The 19,710-nt window shown below is 53.9% G+C and overlaps 1 protein-coding gene across 1 annotated transcript; it reads left to right on the top strand.

Annotated features, from left to right (window-relative positions):
- Nucleotides 1-298: 298 nt before the first annotated feature.
- On the top strand, nt 299-19,710 carry GDF6 (growth differentiation factor 6). Its single transcript, XM_043601420.1, has 2 exons — nt 299-1,793; nt 16,610-19,710. Exons 1-2 carry the CDS (start codon nt 1,370-1,372, stop codon nt 17,572-17,574), a joined length of 1,389 nt encoding a protein of 462 aa, XP_043457355.1. The 5' UTR covers nt 299-1,369; the 3' UTR covers nt 17,575-19,710.

Genomic DNA, 19,710 nt, shown 5'->3' with positions numbered 1-19,710 from the left:
AAAAATGCACAAGGAGATTCTAGGACCATAGCATTCCAGGGCACCGAGCACTGTGGGAGAGAAGCAGTCCTCCGCCTTGACTTCCAGCGTTCAGGCCCAGGAATGAGCGAGGCAGTGGGCGGGGAAGACACGCACGGGGAATCTGGGGACAGATAAAGGAAACTCGTGATGGGGCGAGGCTGGGCTGAAGAGAAACAGATTGGGGAAGAGCTGCAAAGGGAGGGGTCCGCTGAAAGAGGAGGGGGAGGCCGCGGAGGGAGAGGGTGGGAAGGCAGAGATGGGAGGGCAGTGTGAGAAGAAAAGCAGGCTGGGGAAAGAAGGATTGGAATGCAGAAGGAACTTAGGGAAGGAGAAAGTATTGAAGGCGGGAGGGAAAGACGAGTGGGAAAATGGGGATGCAGTGGAGCGGGGGACCAGGCCGCGCGAGCAAAGAGGACCCCGGGAAGAGACGGAGGAGAAAAGAAGCGGCTAAAGCCAGCGCCAGAAGAGCCTGGGGACTTCGAGAAGAGAGGCTGGGGCCTGCAGTAGAGCGCGGCAGCTTTCAGCATCCATCCGGACTCTAAAGACTCGTGGCCTTTGCTTGACCTCGAGGGTCGGGAACAGACGCCCTGTCTTTGTGGAGAGCGGTACCCCACCGAGAGAATGGGGCTGTTCGGGGTTGGGCCCTGCGCCTGGAGCCCAGTGAGACTTCGCTGGCCCCGGGCGGGCCCCTGAAGGCAACGAACGGCCGCCCTGGAGGTCGGGGCCGAAGAAGGAAGGTATCACCAGCCAGAGCCAGAGCGCAGTCCGCTGCAGACGCGCCTGCCGGGAGCAGTCTCTGGGGGGCGCCGCCGCCGCTTCCCTCCTCCGGGGCCGCTTGCTCCCCGAACAGTGGAGGCAGCGGGAGTGGACTTAGCGCCCGCGCTGCGCTGCGGCGGAGGTGAGGGGGCGGGGGCGAGCTTCCGACGGTGCTAGGGGGACTCTGGCGCTGCGGATGCTCCTGGCCTCCTCGCCGCCGGGCGACCGCGCCCGCCTTCCCTGGCCCAGCGCTCCCGGCCCGCTCTGCGCACGCCGCCCGGCAACCCCGCGCGCGTCCCGCGGGGGCGCTGCGTCTCCCAGCCACACCGGCGCACCGCGGCCCCTCTCCCCCACACCTCCTGGCCACACCACCGGCCTCTCCTCCCACCCTCCGCTCCCCTCCTCCCCCACCCCTCCCCTCCCGACGAGGGGCGGGAGGGGGCGTGGCAGGGCCGGGGTTTGTGTGGCTGGGACCCGGCTCCTTGCACTCTGAGTCCGCGCGAGGAGCCGGGCCCCGGCCGCTGTCCAGCCGCTCCGTGCCCCTCACGCCCTGCGCCGCCGCCTCTCTGGGAGACGCTGCCACTCGCTCGCCATGGATACCCCTAGAGTCCTGCTGTCGGCCGTCTTCCTCATCAGTTTCCTGTGGGATTTGCCCGGTTTCCAGCAGGCTTCCATCTCATCCTCGTCGTCGTCCGCGGAGCTGGGCTCCGCCAAGGGAATGCGAAGCCGCAAGGAAGGGAAGATACCGCGGGCGCCACGAGACAGTGCCACGGCCGGGGAGCCCCAGCAGCGCCACGAGCCACAACCGCGGCCACAGGATGAGCCCCGGCGGCGGCCGCCGCAGCAGCCCGAAGCGCAGGAGCCCCCCGGCAGGGGCCCACGCGTGGTGCCCCACGAGTACATGCTGTCAATCTACAGGACTTACTCCATCGCCGAGAAGCTGGGCATCAACGCCAGCTTTTTCCAGTCTTCCAAGTCGGCTAATACGATCACTAGCTTTGTAGACAGGGGACTAGGTAAGTGGCAAAGAAGACGCCCCACTCCTCTCTCCCTGGAACTCCGCAGCCAGGGCGCTGCTTCGGCTCTGGCAGGAGGCTGCGTTTGTGAATTACCATCCCGCTCTGGACGCCTCCCCCTTTCTTTTCTTAAATTGTTTTTCTCAAGCCCGAATAAGTTTATGAATGCAGCTGCAGATTTGACTCCAGTTTTCAACCCTCCCTTCCTCGCTTCCTTCTTTCCCTTCCTTCCTTCTCTCTCGTCTTTCTTTCTCTTGTCTTTTGCAGAAAGCAGCGTGGTGGCCGCTCGTCTGGTGGCTGGTGGAGGAAGCGTGGAGGACGGGAGGTGGCAGGCAAATCACTGGGTCTGGAGAGGGGACGCGGCGGGGACTGAAGGCACCCTTGCCACGGGGTCTCGGGTTGTGCGTGGTGCGCGGTACAAGGCCTGAGCTGCGGTGGCCGACCGGGAGGGCCCTGGGGCCGGAGTGAGCAGTTGTAAAGCCCCGAGCTCCTGTTCGCTCCGGGAAAAGCCGGCAGAAGCAAGTCCCGCGGTCGGAGGAGTGAGTCCTCGAGCGGCGTCTGGCATTGCCCCGACCCAGCCGCAGCAAGGGTTCTCAGCTCACCCCAGCGCTGGATGTGGGGGGTATTAACAGCCTGGAGGGAGCCCGGCGCCCTCGGGCGTTTTTACTCCTGCAGCGTGCTCTCTGCGGCTCCGAGGCGTCAACCTAGTCGTTTCTGCTAAGGCAGCCGCGAGCAACTGGCAGGGCGGGGCAGGGGCAGGGCAACTAAGTTTGGGGTTTGTTGGTACTTAATCCATATGGGTGCATGGATGTGTTCATCCACCTTTCCCGGCCAGGCATCGCTCCTCTCTTTGAGCTTCTCCCAGGGGCCCTATTCGTGGTTCCCTCCGAGGGCGTGGGTGCATGAGTGGGTGCCTGCGGAAACTCGTGCACCAGCTCCTTGCCACCCGAGATGGCCCACGTGGTGAGTGCCTTCAAGAGAACCCCGCTCTCCCCATGGCCCCCAGAAACTGAGGAGGGATCCACAGGCACCAGGAACTCAGCTCCTAAAGAGACAATAACGTGGAAGGAGGCAGGAAAGGAGGGGAGAAAAGGGAAAGAAAAGGGAAAGGGGAGGAAGGAGTCGAGAAGAAAGGGAGGAGGAGGTAAAAGAGAGCGAGATTTGGGGGCAGCTATCCATTCCACCATCCTGCCCAGACTTAGCTCCGCGGCTCTGACCGGTTCCCCTCCTCCTACTCCCAGGTCAGTGAAAGTGGGGTCGCTCAGGAACCCGCGAGCGCCAGGGTTCAGGCGGACAGGGCTGCTCCGCTCGGCCTGCCTTGAATACACGCAGGTCCTCGGACCTTTTCAGAGGAGGCTAACGGCCCCCGAGCCCCGGGCTCTTCCCGGGCTTCAGACCCCAGCCTCCACCCTTGCAGCCACCTTCCTTGCAGACCAGGGTTCCTGCCCACGCTGGATTCGCTGCTGCAGCCGAGGTCAGCGAGGTTCATGAGCTGCTGAAAGGTCCAGGCAGCAAATTAACGCCGGCTATTTTATGGTGATTTTAGGGCTACTAAAGTCACCTTTGCAGACACACGTGGCTTCTTCGTAGCGCTGCAACTGGATCCCCAACCTCGGTGCCGGCAGCGCAGTTCGCCCCCTCCCCCCACCCGGTCTTCTCCCTGCCTCTGTTGTCTCCCTCCCTCTAAATCCTGTTTACCGTCCGCCTTCTCTGCTACCCTAGTCAAAGACTACCCTACACTTCCCTGGTGGAGACACTAAAGAAGCTCAGAGAAAATTGCTTAAGAGGCCTTTCCCCAGGGGAAGAAATCCCGGAGGCCCAGGCTGGCGGGAGGCTGGGCGCCTGTTTTCTTTTCCCCAAAGGAAGTGGCAAGAATCTCCGCCCCTCCCCCAAGCAGGCACCCCTAACTCGTAAGCTGCGCCCTCCGAGTTTGGCCCGGGACCAAGGGACCCTGCAGGCTGTTGGGAGGTGTCTACCGAAGCCTGTGGCGTGCAGGCAGGAGTGGGAGGTCTCTGGAGGGTTCAGCTCCCGCGCCGGCGCGGCCTCCCTTCTCCACTGCTGGCGCTGCAGTCTCCCCCCCGGGCACCAAACTGGGCGCCCCGGGCGCCGGAGGTAGGGAAAGGGACTGGCTGCGCGCCCAGGCCTGGGGGCCTCTGTTCCCCAGCCAGGTCTCCAGGCTAGCGGGACCAAGACCCAGACGTCGGCTTCAACTCTGGAACGCGGTCCCCAGCCGGAGGAGACGCGGAGTGACCACTTGGACCTCAGCTTCGAAGGCGCGGTCTCCTCCACTCTCTCAGGTTCCCAGAAAACGCGAAGAAAGGCAGTTAGTTGACTGGGAAGGCTGTGCGACTCGTCGCACGCCGCTCGGGGGCGAAGGCGTGCGGAGCTCGAGGCCGGAGGGGGCGCGCAGAGGAGGGGTTGCGTTGCGGGCTACAGCGCCAGCTTGATAAAGGGAAAGCCTCACTTTCCCTCTCACTGATTTTGATTTGATGTGTCACCGGCGGTGACCTCGGGCTGGACCTTCCGGGGCTTGCTTAGCATCGGGCCCCTGATTGGAGTGTTTCAACTCAGCGATCTAATTGAGGGTTCATGTCATAACACATCAAACGGTGTCTAGTCTCCCGTGATGGAAGGGACCCGCCAGCCGCGCATCCCCGGCTCCTGGCGAGGACTTCCGCCCCTCTCACGTGGGGACTCTGAACCGCGCCAAACCCTGCTACATCCCCTCCCCCAACCCGTGGATGGCAGGGCAAGTAGGAGAGAGCAGCGGCCAGCCGAGAGCTGGGCCGGCCGCGCTAACTTGGCGCCTTGCCTCGGGGATGTTTAAATCGCCGTCGAATGCGGCAGGCTTGGCTTGGAGCTGCAGGGTCCCTCAGGGGGAGGAGCAAAGAAAATGCCAGGAGTCTTGAAGCCGGTCCGGGAGGCAGGAACTCCTTACTTACCTACAGTATTTGTAAAAAGCCTTCCTCACCCGGGAACCCCGGAACCTCAAAAGTCACCCCTCAAGCTTGCGATTAAGAGTGGGCGAGTAGGGATAAATTCGGTCGGAAGTGAATGAAGAGCGCTTTGGGTCTAGAAAGATAGCACGTTCTCTGTTACCTCATCCTTGCCACTTCTCCCCACCCCATACACACACCTAATGAGGAGACCTGATTGCGACTTTTAAAAAAAGGTCCCTCCTTTCGGGTTGCTCTTCCAGCATCTAGGGGTGATAATAATAGCCAACATATATGGAGCATTTACTGTATACCAAGTACTGTGCTAAAATCTATTACCTGAATTATTTCATCTAATTTTAACAACAACCCCTGGGGAAAGTGCTATAAACAGTGTTTTACAGGTGAATTAAGGAAGACAGAGAGGTTAAGCAAGTTGCTTAAGGTCACACAGAGTGAGGGGTGAAGCACACATCCAATTCTAGGTCTTGTGTACTTAACGATGACACTATATGGATAGGATAAGGGGTGAGGAAGTTTCTAAAGGATGGTGGCAGGAAGCGGGAACAAAAAAAGGGGGGGACAGATTTGCCACCCGGTCTAACATTCTATGATTTCTAAGAACCAGTTTGGAGTTGGAGCAGATCTTTGGATTTGAGGGTCTGAATCTGTGCTGTGCTTTGTCGTCTCTGTAAAGGCACAAACCACATTATCCCTGATCTTTACAAATTCTTGCATATTGTGCTTTGACTTTGGATCCACAAAGATGGAAACTGCACGTTTGTGCTGCTGGTGCAGTCGTAAGATCAGAATAGATCAGTTTGGATACAGAGAAATTGCAATTAGCACATGATATAACCATTCAAAGGCCACTAGTACTGGAGTCCTGGGGCCTGGGAAAGGCAGACAATTAGAACTCTATGAACTCAACATGGCTGAGAGATAGAGGATGAGAGAAAGAGAGAAACAAATCTGGAACTCTCAGCTTTGTAGTTAGAAGTGCCACATAAACAAGGGGGAAAAAAAAACCTCCCCCTTGGTTTTGGAAGAAACCAAAATGAGTCTAGGAATACTGCTGTAAGTTTGGTTTCCAGATGATTTGGAAATAAGACTCTTTAAAAAAAATTTTTTTTCCCCTGGTGGTGGTGGTGGTGGTTGTTACAATAGCCTTCTCAGAAAGGCGGCGGTAGGGGACAGATCAAAAACCAAAAATGAGATCGGAACATCCTTGAGGAACTTGACGCCCTAGAAATGAATCGCTGGAAAGTCTGCCGTTGACTGTTGCCTTCTTGGTTTACCTTGTGGGTCTCCATTATCAGAGGGCAGGGCAGGACAATTGTGGGGATAGCCGGGCCGGGAGGAGGGCATTCTCAGAGCTGCAGAGTTCCCCCGCGATTGAAGTTTGTCCCGTACAGCATGTTTATGCAAAACAGCGAGTTTCTGGGTGGACCTGGGCCGCAGAGTGGCGTAATCAACGCAGCAGCGCTTTTGCCCCGACCCTGTTGTCGTTGGCAAACGGAAAATGAAATATAAGCAGGGAAGTATTTTAATGGGGACGGAGGGAATTCACAACTGTTAATTATTTGGTGACCTTGTATTCGATTTGTTTGAGTCCCTTATAAAAACACTAATGCAGACCAGACGGCCAAGTGAGGAAGCCGGCAGAAGGTTCCAATCTAGGCTTTATTTCCCCGGAAAGAGGGAACAGCCTTGGAAAAGGATTGCTGAGCGTTCAGAGTGTGCGCGTGAGGGCGCGCCCCAGTGAGCGTCCGCGTGGGGTTTGCTTTGCTGTCCAGGTTCATGATCTTCTACCAGGCCGGTGGAGTGGAAGGTCCTGGGAAAAGGCCGAGGGTGAGGGAAGGAAGCTTTAAAGCAGAAGTTTGTTCTTCTCTTCTGGCGGGAAGGATTAAAACATTTTCAAGGCCACAAACCACAAACACCTAAGCCATTGGCTTGCTGTTAAATATCAGTTGCTGTCACCCCCTTCCCTAAGGCCCTAAGGCCTTTGAAGACTCTTACAAGGGCCGCCTTAGCAAGTAAGCTAAGAACACCTAGTGTCTTCTGCAGCGAGAGTGCGAGTGTGGCCAGAATTCTGGGCGAGCTTCCTCTGCAGGGGAGGCTAATTTGACAGGGACACTGAACGTTTTCCCCCGGCGCGGGAGGCTCTTGGGCTCTGCGAGTTTGCGCGATAGAGTTGCTGGTGGGGGAGGGGATCGAAAAACGTGCCCAAACATCCGTGCCTTTCCTCCACGCTAAAAGAAAACCAACCAACCAACCAAACAAACAAACAAAAAAACCAAAACAAAAACCGAAAAACAAGTTACCTGAGCCACAGCCCACGACAGGCCTTGAGAATCCCTTCCGCAAGCTGAAAGAAGACACGAAACCTCCCCCCTTGCGACCCGAGCGTTTGAGCGTCGCCTGGACCCGCGGGGAACGCGGGCGTTGCATAGATGGAGGTCCTAACGCAACCGGTTTTTTCTCCCAGTCTCAGTTCTCTGGGTTCTGGCGGCACACCTCCTAGCAATTGGTGTCGTCTTTCTGGGGCGGTGTAGGGAGAAGGAGAAGAGAACGGGACGGGGGGGCGGGAAAAAGACAGTACGAAAGAGGGCAGAACGAAAACGTTTGCTTTCTGCCGGGACTGCTGCGTGCTTTAAACGACGCAGAGCAAATCAACAATACCCCCTGGGGGGCTCTTAAGGGAAGTGAAGGGCATTAATTCAATAAGTCCTCGGGTACAGAATAACCCTGGTCGAAGGATGCTCTCTAGGTCCGGGGACAGTATCCCAGCGGAGGCCGCGACGGATGGCAAGCGGGACTGTGGATCTCCGCGTCACTTTGTGGCTGGGGGCATCAAGCACCCCACCCTACCCCCGTCTCCCTTCAAAGCCCTGGCTTTAAGCTCAATGGCAGTTAAGTGGTGCCCTCTGCTTACAGGAATGAAATCGGGCCTCGTAGGCCTAACGAGTTCCAGGGTTGCTGTTCCCTGCCTTCCAGGACCGTCCACTAGCGCTGCTGGGGGCAGAGGGTTGGGTCGGCGTGGGGTGAGAAGCTGCGGGAGCTAGGAGGGACTGGCGGAGGGCGGCGGGCCGCGCTGGCCAGCGTTCCCGGAGAAGCGCGCGCGGCGCAGCCAGTGGCCGGGGTGTCTGGGGGCGGAGCTCGGCTTAGGGACGGGGTAGTGGGCGTGCTGGAGAGGAGAGGGGCGGGCTTGTGGCCCAGGCGGACGCCGGTGGAGCTGAGTGAGCCGAGCAGAAAGTGGGGGCAGGAGCTGCGCGGAGGGTTGGTTTTGGGATCCCGGGTGGTTTATACGGCCCCCTACCCCGTACTCTCCCTAAATAACGTGAGAACCAAAGAGAATCCTTGCGCCCGCTTTGCCAATCTGGCTTTGCAAGATGGTCCAGCCCTCATCCCACGTCCCAGAACTGTTGCTCCTAAGCCCCGTGGGGAGGGAAATTGAATGATGTTGGCCTATGGTCCATAGGTGCCACAGCGAATCTCATTTTGGTGCGACGTTATTTTGGAAGTCAGCTGAAGGTGAACTCATTGGAGCAGAGTTTCCACGATCCCAACCCTTTAAAGAAGACACACCATTGAGGTTTCTCCTACGCAGGACCCCTGGACACCGAAGGTCCTATCCTGTCCACACAACACGCCGGATGGAACCCCTCTCCACACCTGCAACCTGAGAACTGGTCAGGGAGGAGAAACCAAATAAAAAGGAACCTTTTCTTCTACTTTTGATCTCAAAACTCTCTAGTCAAAAGGCCCGATCATGTTCCAACCGGGAAAGCTGGTTCACGTCGGCAATTCATCCTCCTGGCCAATCCTGGGTCTGTGTCACTCCAGTGGGCTCCCAGAGACCCTGCTGGTCAACAGGGCAGCGAGGGCGGCCCCTGGCAGATCAACCCGGTCCGGGCCCTGCGTGCGCAACTCCAAGGGAAGGGCAGTGACCTGCGGAGGACGGCAGGACTCCGCGGAAAGTTGGGGACAAAAGGTACAGCATGAGGGAATGGTACCAAGTTTCCGTCTGGATTTCATCTGCAGTGATGTCAAATTAAGATTTTGGGAGACCAGGGTGAGACTGCAGTGAAAAGAGACGCCTGTGAAGTGTTCTTGATCTCCGCTTTGAATCTCTGGCTCTTGAACCCCTCTCAAGAACTCGTAGCCAAGAGCGTTTGCACTAAGTCCTTGGACACCACTTTATAAATGAATCCATTTCATCTTAGAGAAACGAAAGGAGTCTCCTTGAAGCTTCTTTGCCTTCCGAGTCCTGCTGGGGGTGCGCAGTGCCCAGTGCTCTGGGGGAGGGCTGGCCGCCTTCTCCAGCCAGAACCTCGCCTCACTGCCATTGAAGGCTGTGCTGAGGCTCCAGGTGTGCTGGAAGTTCAAAGTTCAGTCGGGTGGCATTCAGGGTTCGCCTTCCCTCCCCTCCTCACGTTGGACCCAAGTGTGGTGCTCGAACACTGGGATTTCTCTGTGGGATCCCCGCTGGCCACCAGACCTGCTGAATCGTATAGGGTTTACAAGGCCCAGACTCTTTGCAGGGAGGAGGGTGCCAGTCGGCCAGGCTTGGGAGAGAGGCTGGAAAAGCCTCTGAAGATTCCGTGGAGGACCCGCCTGAGGCCTCTCTGGCTTTGAAAGGAGGAAAACAAGCTGACAAATTCTGGGCCAGCTATTGGAGAAAACACTGGGGAAGCCAAGAGATCTAGAGAGAAGCTAGATGGTTGACTGTGTGGTGATCACACACACACACACACACACACACACACACACACACACACACACACCAACCTATAGGGCCTTCTCAGGTGACTCAGTGGCTGGGCCTCATTCATTGCTACACCCCATTTTCCCCACCAAATGTTCCTGGCTCTTTGCCCTGTGAAGATCACCCTCCTCCCCACCCCGATTGCCTCTGTGGACAGATCATGCCCCACAAAAGGGCTCCAAAGTGGGAAGCGAGGGGCGGGGAAGGCTACTAACCCCCAGGCCTGTTTGGGCTGGGTCTGCCCAGCCAGGAACCAAATGCCAGGGTTGGCATATGGGCCAGCACTGGCCCTGAACCCACAGAGGAGGGAACCTGCTAGGAGGGACCTATCTTTGATGAGATTCTGGCTGGAGGTTGGTTGCCCATCTGGAGGTTGTGAGAGAGACCTTGGTGGTGGAGGGACATAATGACAGGAGCACTGAAAAGGGTCTGTGTGATGGGGGTGAAGCCACAACCCCTATAGGCCTTGCCCTCACTGGACCTCAGATGAATAGAAGCTGGAAGCCCTTGCTTCTCTCCTCCTCCCAGCACCTCTCCTCCACTCACTTCTGGAAATCCTGTGGAAACAATTGGACTGCATCTCCTCAAAGAAGGCCAAGAGGAGTGCAGGTGCATCTTTTGCCTATCTGATTTGGGTGGTTTTACAGTAATCTTGGCTGTGTTCATTGGGTGCTTCTGTGTGTCATGTACAGCTGGCCCTGGCTGCCTTGACTCTGACTTTTACAATGACTCTGCAAGGTGGGGGGTGGTTCTCCCATTTTACAAGATGAGGCCTATGAGGCTGGGAGAGATTATACGACCTAGAGTATCCAAGGTCATCCAGCCACTAAGTTACAGGTCAGGATTCAAATCTATGTCTCTTAGACTCTAGACATTTGTGCTAATTCCACATTGTCAGTAGTAACTAACATCCACACACGTCTTCAGATAAATGTCTTTCCTACTCTTCTCATTTGCCACCCCTCCTGCAGTGACTCTGTGAGTTGATGTTATCCTCATTTTATAGATGAGAGAATTGTTTCCCTGTAAGTTCTCTTTCAAAAGTCCAACTGTTAACATCCCTTCAGTTCTGCTGTTTAGGAAGTGATTGACTCTTAGAGACTAGAGACCGATGCTCTTCCCCCAAGCATGGGCTGCATGAAAGAGCAGGAGCCTTCTCAGAGTTTCTACCAGACACAGAGATCAAGGGCTAGGATGTCCAGGGTGGTGGCACAGATTTCGGAGCCATATGGCCATGTTTACTTCTTGGTATCTTGGGCAAGTTACCATTCAGCAATCTGCATGTGAAGTTTCTGGTCCATAACATGAGCATACTCGTGATATCCTTTTCTTTTTCATAGTTACTTTTGAGGCTTAAATGAGTTGTTATAAGGATTTAGATCATGCACAATAGATAGTGTTTGCTATTATGATTTCTATTCTGGATGGTCAAGCAAGTGCACCCTATGGAGGGTGAATTGCGTGGATGGCCTCTTGAATCTGCACCTCAGTGAGGAGGCTTCGTGAGATCAGCAGTTTGCAACAAATCTCAACAGAGGCAGGACTCAGGACAAGAATACAGGAGGATGCTCAAGATATTACTGTGTCCCAGGAGAGGGTAATCGTTGGAGCACAAATTACTCAGAGGCCTTCACGCCCCAGGAGAGAGGGCTGGTGGCTCATTTTTACTCACCCTGTTCATCTGACTGTGTTTCTAACCTGTCGACTTTGGCACCTCAGGCAGTGCTGAAGCTGAGTAACTAGGGAGCAAGTGACTTCCAATCTAACCGTGAAATTCCTGCTTGGAGATCCTCCTTCTAGTAAAGGAAAAAAAAATCCTTGGGGAACCCAGTTCGCCTTGAATTGATGGCATTGGTGATGAATCTGCGTCGCGTGTCTTTCCTCCCTCTTTGCTCCACCGCCCAACGAGTGCCCTGGAAGAGGCGTGGCCACAGGTCTGAGGGCCCCGGATAGAATTAAGACCTTCAGATCCTGTCCTTTACTAGTGGCAAGGCATTGGGCAAGTGAAGATAACTCATAGAATCCCAGTTTCTGCATCCATAAATGAATGTAAAGTAGAACGGGTCTCACCGCCAGCGGTGAGGATTCAGGGACAGAGGCCATCAAAGCCCAAGCACTGGCCTGCCACAAAGGCGCGCCCCATACACGTTCAGTGCGGCTGTTGGCCAAAGAATGAGGGGGTTGGGGGAAAAGGTTAGCTGCAAAGACGTCTGGAGTTTTAGTTGTAAAAGATGGGTGACTATCCCGCCCCTTCTTACTCCCCCCCACCCCACCTAGGGAAGTGGGGGTGGGAAAGTCCACTATCATCTCGGCTTTCTGAGCCCCTGCCTAGTCGCAGGATCTGTGCCATTGGAGGACGTGGGGCAGGACGCGTGGCGGGGTGTCGGGTGGAGGCGAGTGGGGCCCTCTAGGGTCACCTCAAATGCAAAGGACGAGAGCCCGGCACGCACTGAGGAGCCTAGAGAGCTGGAGCCGCGGGGGCACCCTGGAAGGGTGAGGGGCGAGAGACAAAAAATCCCGGCAAGGACTCTCAAGCGGGACCTCAAGCTGTGTACCTATCTCAGGAATGTCTTGGAAAAAATGCAGTGTGTGAGCTTTCCGCCCCAAACCAAATGAAACTGCCGGTTTTCAGAAACTCTCCACTGGGTGGCCCAGCGGAGCTGGCCCCAGCGTGAGTAGCCCTGGGGGACCCTCGGGGCGCATTTCCTGCCGCCTGGAGGCCCTCCACGAGGCCACCCTCCTGGGGCTCAGGTTCTTGGGTGTCGGGTCTTTGGTGCTGTGGGCAACCTTTCCTTTCCCGTCTGGTGTTTGTTTCTTAGCTTTCTCCCGCCACGTACTGAGACTGCGACCCCGCATTGATGACTTTACCGTCCTAGGCCAGTTTTCTAATTTAAAATGGGCATTACAGTCCCTACCTTGCAAGTGATTCGTTTTTTTCTCGTGCCTTCATTTGTTTCCTTTTTAAATTGTTTGTCAAATTCCACACTAGATGTACATGTTTGAGGTGTCCTCAGCCTTTTACCAACTTGCTCTTAACTCAAAAACGGCTGACCTATTTATGAAGACTTCTCTTCAAGTATACAGATGTTTGTCCCTTCTCCTTCTCTCCTCCCCCTCCTTCCTCCATCCACCCACCTGGGAAAGTTGATAGGCACAAATCCAGCAACTGTAACTCGAAAGGTCTGTACGTCTAATACTCAACAAACACCGAGTAAACTGGAGTCTGAGCCAAGCTGTAACAAACCAGGTCGGTGCAAATTAAAACAAAATAAAAAGCTCCCATGATTACTGATTGATTTCAATTTAAAGGTGGAAACCTTAGGATTCCCTCCCAGGATGTAAGAAAGTACCACAAACAGAAGGGAAGGTTCATGTTTCTAGTGAGGAGGATGGGAGAGAGGGTCAATTGGTGATATCAGCCCTCATTTATACAGGACTTGTGGGAGAGGAGGCTTGTGGGAAGGGAGTGTGAAGGGCTGGCTTCCTACCCAGAGGTGGCCATGACGGCAAGGCCAGGCTTTCTGATGCCAGGTCAGCAAAGTGTCTTCAGGGTCACAGGGGATGGTGGTGTGTGCACTCCCCAGGTTGGATGCCTCCTTTGGGCGATTTCTGTGATGCATGGCCCCAGAGCAGGTCCAGACAGGTGGGGAATGTGGTCTGTAGGAGAGCTGCACAGAGAAGCCACCTTCTCGGACCCTCTGTTCAGGGGTTAGAGGTTCTGGAGACCCAGTGAGAGTACATGTGGCTGAAAGAGTACCAAAAATGTGGGGGTGGCTGTGGGGGGCAAAAAGGAGCTGGGAAGAATAGTGACTTGGTTCTAGTGAGTACGACCTTAGAGTCTGCCCTGGGTCCTGTGCTTTGGAGCACCCTGTTTTGCCTCACCTCCAGTGGTGCCCCACCCCACATGGTGAGGAATCTAAGGAGCCAAGGGGACATGCTCATGTAGATTAATGGCTCTTACAGTGAGATCCCAGACCAGCAGCAGAATCAGCATTGCCTGGGAGCTTCAGAAAGATGCATTTTCTAGGCTCTGTAAGAAACCTCTGGAGCTTGAGAGAATTTGCATTTCTAACAAGCTTGACGCTGTGTGGTGCTGATGGTGCAGACTTAAGGGGCCTCTACAGGTATAGTGGCCTTGAGAGCTACTATTCTACTGTGGTCATTGAACCATAGAGCTCTTGCCCAACTAGCCCAGAATCCCCTTCAAGGGCCTGGACAACTTCTTCATTGGGTTTGTCCTCCTAAGAGTGTATCTGCCCCAGATATATGCCTGGAAGCTTGCACCTGTGAGCAAGGGAGTCCACATTGGTGCAGGTGAAGCTGTTGGAGCCGCGATGGAAAGAGAAAGGAGCAGGTTAGACTGAAGCCCCCATTTGCACTCTTTCCCTGAGCCCTGGAAAGATTAAGAGCTGGCTGATCTTGCTAGAAAGACCATCAGAAATCCCAAGGCTGCACAATCAGTAGAACCCTCTCTCTACAGATGCTTTCCTCTGTTCTGACACCTCTTGAGAAGTAGAGAAAAGTAATTCAGCTGTGCAGACTAACCATTATTAGCCCACACTTACAAAAAAAAAAAAAGAGTAGAAACAAAATAGGCTGCTTTCTCCATGTTTCAGGAGAGAGATATAAATAAGTCATTACCCTTTGCACCTTTCTATGCTCTCCAGCCAGTGACAAATTGTCTCAAGAGTTATGTAAGCAGGGATGAAAATGATTTCCTTAAGGAGTTCATGTTTTATTCCTAGCAAGCCCTGAAAATACAGTTTGGACTGTGTCCCCCCATCCCTTATACCCCAGCCATTCCTGGTTGCTTTTAAACTCTAGTACCTGGACTACAATGGAGAGGCAATGGGGCTTAGGGGCTAAATGCTCCAACTCTGGAATTAAACAGACCTAAGTCTGGATCTCAACTTCACCACTTACTAGCTTTCGGACTTTGGTAATTAACTTAATTTCCCCAAACCTTGGTTTTCCCAACTGTAAAATGGGAACAATAAGAACATCTACCTTACAGAACTGGTCTGTGCTTGTGGATAAAGTAAGGATGAAAAATACATCAGCCCTCACAATATTTAGCCAGTGCAGCAAATGCCTTCTGTTTGTCCATCTCATCACACCCTTAGTTTAGGGAGAGAGAAATATGAGAGGCAAGAAAGTGAAGCCTAAGGCAATAGGTCCAGAGATCTGGGTGGTGGCTGAGGGTTGTCAGACACAGGTTTCTTTAAAGGAGGAGAAGAAAGTGTGCTGAGTTCCCACTGATTTTAATGTGACCCTGGCCGGTTTGAAGGTCTTGGCTTCCATAAATCAACCGCCTCCAGCAGCTTTTCCCTCTTCACCTCTCTAACCCTTCCCACAGCTCCATCTCAGGTCAGGACTTGTGCGTTAGAGTGAGGTAGCCAGCCATGCAGTCAGCCTAGAGTGGGGACTGGGTGTGGCTGAGGCTCCAGACCCAGTGCCCTGAGGCTACATCTGGATAGGCAGGGAGGGTCGGACCCAGGACCCAGTGACGCTTTTACTATTGAAATCGAACCAAACTTTACTAGCTTCTGGGGAAAGCTGGGGGCTTTGGGGATTTTTGTATTTGCTGGGTTGTAAATATTTTATGAGAAGGCAGCCCAGGAAAATCTGGTTAGCTTTCCGCCTTGCACATTGAAGTGGGGTTGGCTTCATGCACAAATGCATCAAAAAAGAAGTCAAGTTGTGCCTTGGTCCCAAAGAATTCATCTTGGATTTTAAAAGCTTGTTATTCCCACCACCCACCCCCTGCCATCATGTGTCCCAAATTTCTTTTTCTTATTTGTAATCAAAAATTTAATCTGCAAGATGAGTTGCGAAGCAAGAAGATTTCAAGTTGGGTGGGTGGGTGAAGGGGAGAGAGAGAGAGAGAGAGAGAGAGAGTGTGTGTGTGTGTGTGTGTTTGAGGTATTCTCCTTACTGGTGTATTTCTCTTTGACTGAGGGATCTTCTCAATGGATAGATGCCTGGTGTGTGTGTTTGTTCCTTTGCCCCCTGCAGACTTCTGAAAGCTTCATTGCTCTTTTGTTTGTTGTTAAAATGGTAGGTGAATTTGAGAAAGGAAGGAAGGAAGGAAGGAAGGAAGGAAGGAAGGAAGGAAGGAAGGAAGGAAGGAAGGAAGGAAGGAAGAGATCATATAGTCGATCTTCAATCTGTCAGCTTTGTGTTGGGCCTAAATGCTTCAGCAAAACTGTCTAATGGGCAGCAACATCCCCCCAGACCAGTGGGTCTAAACTAGGGCTGCATCTTCAAATCATCTTGGAGCTTAAAAACAAACAAACAAACAAACAAAACTGACAAAAACCCAGTACCCAGGCTCTACCCTCAGATATTCATGCAATTGGTTAAAGCAAGCCCTGGCACTGGTAATTATTAACTTCTCTAGATGATTATAATGGGCACCCAGAATGCGAATAGCTACGTTTCTCACTTATTGCCCAGCATGTACTCCAGCTGGCACAGCTGTACCGGCTGCGGTGAGCAAGATGGACATGACATGGTCCTAGCTCCTATGGGTCAGTGGAGGGGGGCAGGATGTTGCTGGGAAAGACCACTAAAGAGACAAATATAAGCAAGTGTTTGTAGATAATGCTAAGTGCCGGGAAGATAATAAGCCAGGTCCTGTGATAGTGACCAAGGGAGGCTACTTTAGATCAGGGTGGTCGAAGATGGCCTCACGGAGGAGGTGACATCTGAACCGAGACCTGAATGATGAGAACGAGCCAGCCAGCCAAAAGGAGGTCTAGGGGAAGCGCGGCCCAGGTCCACGACCACAAAGGGCACATTAGTGGTTACGCAGGCTCCTTGGAGGGGAAACCGGGGAGGCCGCCGCCACCGCCGCCTCTCCGGCAGCCAACGACTTCCGCCCTGGGAGCCTCCGGCTGACAGGAGGAGGGGGGCCTGCCCCGATGCTCCCCCTCCTCTGGCTGCGCACCGGCCAGGCGGGGAGCCCGGGTGGTCAGGCCCCGGGCTGGCCGAGCTGGTCTCCCAGCCGGCCTGCCCCGCTCCCCGCCCTTTTCCTCCCGGGGGCGGCCGCAGAGCACCGGACTGATCTCCCCCTTAAGTGAAACTGACTGTAATTATTTTTTATCTCGCAGACGATCTCTCGCACACTCCTCTCCGGAGACAGAAGTATTTGTTTGATGTGTCCACGCTCTCAGACAAAGAAGAGCTGGTGGGCGCGGAGCTGCGGCTCTTTCGCCAGGCGCCCGCAGCGCCCTGGGGGCCGCCGGCCGGGCCGCTCCACGTGCAGCTCTTCCCCTGCCTGTCGCCCCAGCTGCTGGACGCGCGGACCCTGGACCCGCAGGGGGCGCCCCGGGCCGGCTGGGAAGTCTTCGACGTGTGGCAGGGCCTGCGCCAGCAGCCCTGGAAGCAGCTGTGCTTGGAGCTGCGGGCCGCGTGGGGCGAGCCGGGAGCTGGGGAGGCCGAGGCACGCGCGCCGGGGCCGCAGCAGCAGCCACCGCCCCCGGACCTGCGGAGTCTGGGCTTCGGCCGGAGGGTGCGGCCCCCCCAGGAGCGTGCCCTGCTCGTCGTGTTCACCAGATCCCAGCGCAAGAACCTGTTCGCCGAGATGCGCGAGCAGCTGGGCTCGGCCGAGGTCGCGGGCCCGGGCGCCGGCGCCGAGGGGTCGTGGCCGCCGCCGTCGGGCGCCCCGGACGCCGGGCCTTGGCTGCCCTCACCCGGCCGCCGGCGGCGGCGCACGGCCTTCGCCAGCCGCCACGGCAAGCGGCATGGCAAGAAGTCGAGGCTGCGCTGCAGCAAGAAGCCCCTGCACGTGAACTTCAAGGAGCTGGGCTGGGACGACTGGATTATCGCGCCCTTGGAGTACGAGGCCTACCACTGCGAAGGCGTGTGCGACTTCCCACTGCGCTCGCACCTCGAGCCCACCAACCACGCCATCATCCAGACGTTGATGAACTCCATGGATCCCGGCTCCACCCCGCCCAGCTGCTGTGTGCCCACCAAATTGACTCCCATCAGCATCCTGTACATCGACGCCGGCAATAACGTGGTCTACAAGCAGTACGAGGACATGGTGGTGGAGTCCTGCGGCTGCAGGTAGCGGCGCCTTTCCTGCTGCCTTGGCCCCTGACCGCAGGGGAGGCTTGACTAAAGAGAGGCGGAGGAGGAGCTGGCCTTGGAGGAGGCAGAGGGTGGGAGAAGAGGGAGCGCAGCCTTCCCAGAACCTTCCACCTGCCAGCCCAGAGGGAGATACGGATTTTCACACCTCACCTGGCCACCCTGGAAAAACAAGCCAAGGAGGATTTCTTTAGTTTTTTTTTTTTTTTTTTCCTTTATTACTGTGGCTTTGGATTTCCTTGCGTGTCTCACAGGTTTTGATAGGAGGTGGGGGGCGGGGAGACGCATACCTGTTTCTCAACCGCTCCAAGGATTGAAAATTTTGTAGCTTAAGAAGAGAAACAGTGTGGGAGGAAGAATCACCTTTGACCACATCTTGGTTTGATTGTTTTCTATCCGTGTAAAGAAGGTGGGTTTTTTGTTTGTTTGTTTGTTTTTTCTGGCCATGGCCTAGCCTATGCCTTGTGACCTCCCAAGCAGAAGAGTGTTCAAATAGAGGAACTGGCACCGGGAACAGGAAAGCCAGGAACGGCCCTAGCTTTAGAAGAACTTGCTTTTATACCTGGCTGCCCTGGGCTCTCCCAGGAGAGGGAGCTGGCAACCGGCATCTCACTCAAGGGGGCTCAGGTCCTTTCTGTTGCTTTTTCTGGTAGGGGAAAGGGGGGCTGGTATGGATGGAATGACAAGAATGAGTCCAAATGGAACCCCCTGAAGGATAATGAGAAACCACAAGGCCTGCCTCTGATGGGGCTGACACTGAGGTGTATTAGCCAGGCTGGAGGTAACCCAGGAAAAACCCTTCTGTGGTGTCTGTTTCTAATTGATTTCTTTGAACAGAATTTGCCAAAATTCAGACATCCCCTTTTAAGGGGAAGGTGATTTTCCAGTTAAACAAAAAGTGAGTAGGGACGGGAAGCTATGTAACTAAGGTAAGAGGTGCAGAGGAGGGGAAATGAGCCAAGAAGCAGAGGATGAAGTCAGGACGGGAGGTCGTGGGCCCCAAGGAAGGATGGGGAGAAGGGGGCAGGCCAGAAACAGGGAAGAGAGGATGAAAGGGGACACAGGTCCCTGTGCCCGTAGATTTCTTTAAAATCTATGTTTTCTCCCCTCTCTCTAACATTCCTGAAAGATTACCAACCAGCAATAGCCCAGGGCTCCCCCAAAAGAATTGTTTCAGATTGTAATTACCAGTTAGGCAATGTTTTTAAAACTTAGTAATGAGAAACTGTGAAAAGAGCTAAGTGTTACATTGAGCTTGGAGTGGGAGATGGGGAAGGGACAGTGAGGGAGGAGGCAGGGGCGGTATTCATCTTCCGAAAGGAAGCAGGAGAGAGCACAACACAATTTCAATACCATTCCCAGATTGTCAGAAACATGAACTTTCCCCCAGCCTGCACCAGTATTATTTTCAAACATTGCCCATATGTAGGCCCTTTGCAGCATTAGTTTCCTTCCTAGCTTTGACCATGAAATGGTTTTAAACAAGGGAACTTGTACCAACCATTAAAAAAAAAAAAAAGTTTTTGTTTTTTCCTAAGTGGTTTTGCTCTCTCTCGATCTAAACCTGTTGCTTGTTTGGTTCAGAGAACTACAAACTGTCCAAGAAAGGGTGAGAATGATTTTTAAAAAATGCTAATATAAAATGCTAAGTAAAAAAAAAAAAAAAAAAGACTTGGCCAGGAGAAATAATTTAAAATGCACATTTGCTTTGGATGCACTGTTGTTCTGTTACGGCTGTATATATTTGTTTATTTAAGGTGGCTGAAAGTGCAAAGGGGAAATGGACAGCATGCAATTCATCTTAATGTACAAACCTTATATGCACTCAAATGTTATAATTTCTAATATTTTAAAAGTTTATATTCGAGTTGTACAAAGTTACGCATTAATCAGATATTTCATTCTTTCATAATGTTATCATTTTCTTAAATATTATTACAAAATTTTAAGTCTGTCTAATGGAGAGTTTTTTTAAACTGTCTACCTCACTATAATACAAGTATTTACAACACTAAAGTTACCGGAGGTCAATTTTATATTCAAAACATTTTTTACAGTACACTTTACTTGGATGATACGCAGTCTAATACTGTATTATTAAACTCATTTTCCCCCTTAA

Source organism: Prionailurus bengalensis, chromosome F2 (genome assembly GCF_016509475.1).
Source record: "Prionailurus bengalensis isolate Pbe53 chromosome F2, Fcat_Pben_1.1_paternal_pri, whole genome shotgun sequence".
In the NCBI taxonomy this organism is placed as follows: Eukaryota; Metazoa; Chordata; class Mammalia; order Carnivora; family Felidae; genus Prionailurus; species Prionailurus bengalensis.
Note: the sequence above shows the minus strand (reverse complement) of the source record. Positions and strands in the feature narration are given on the sequence as shown.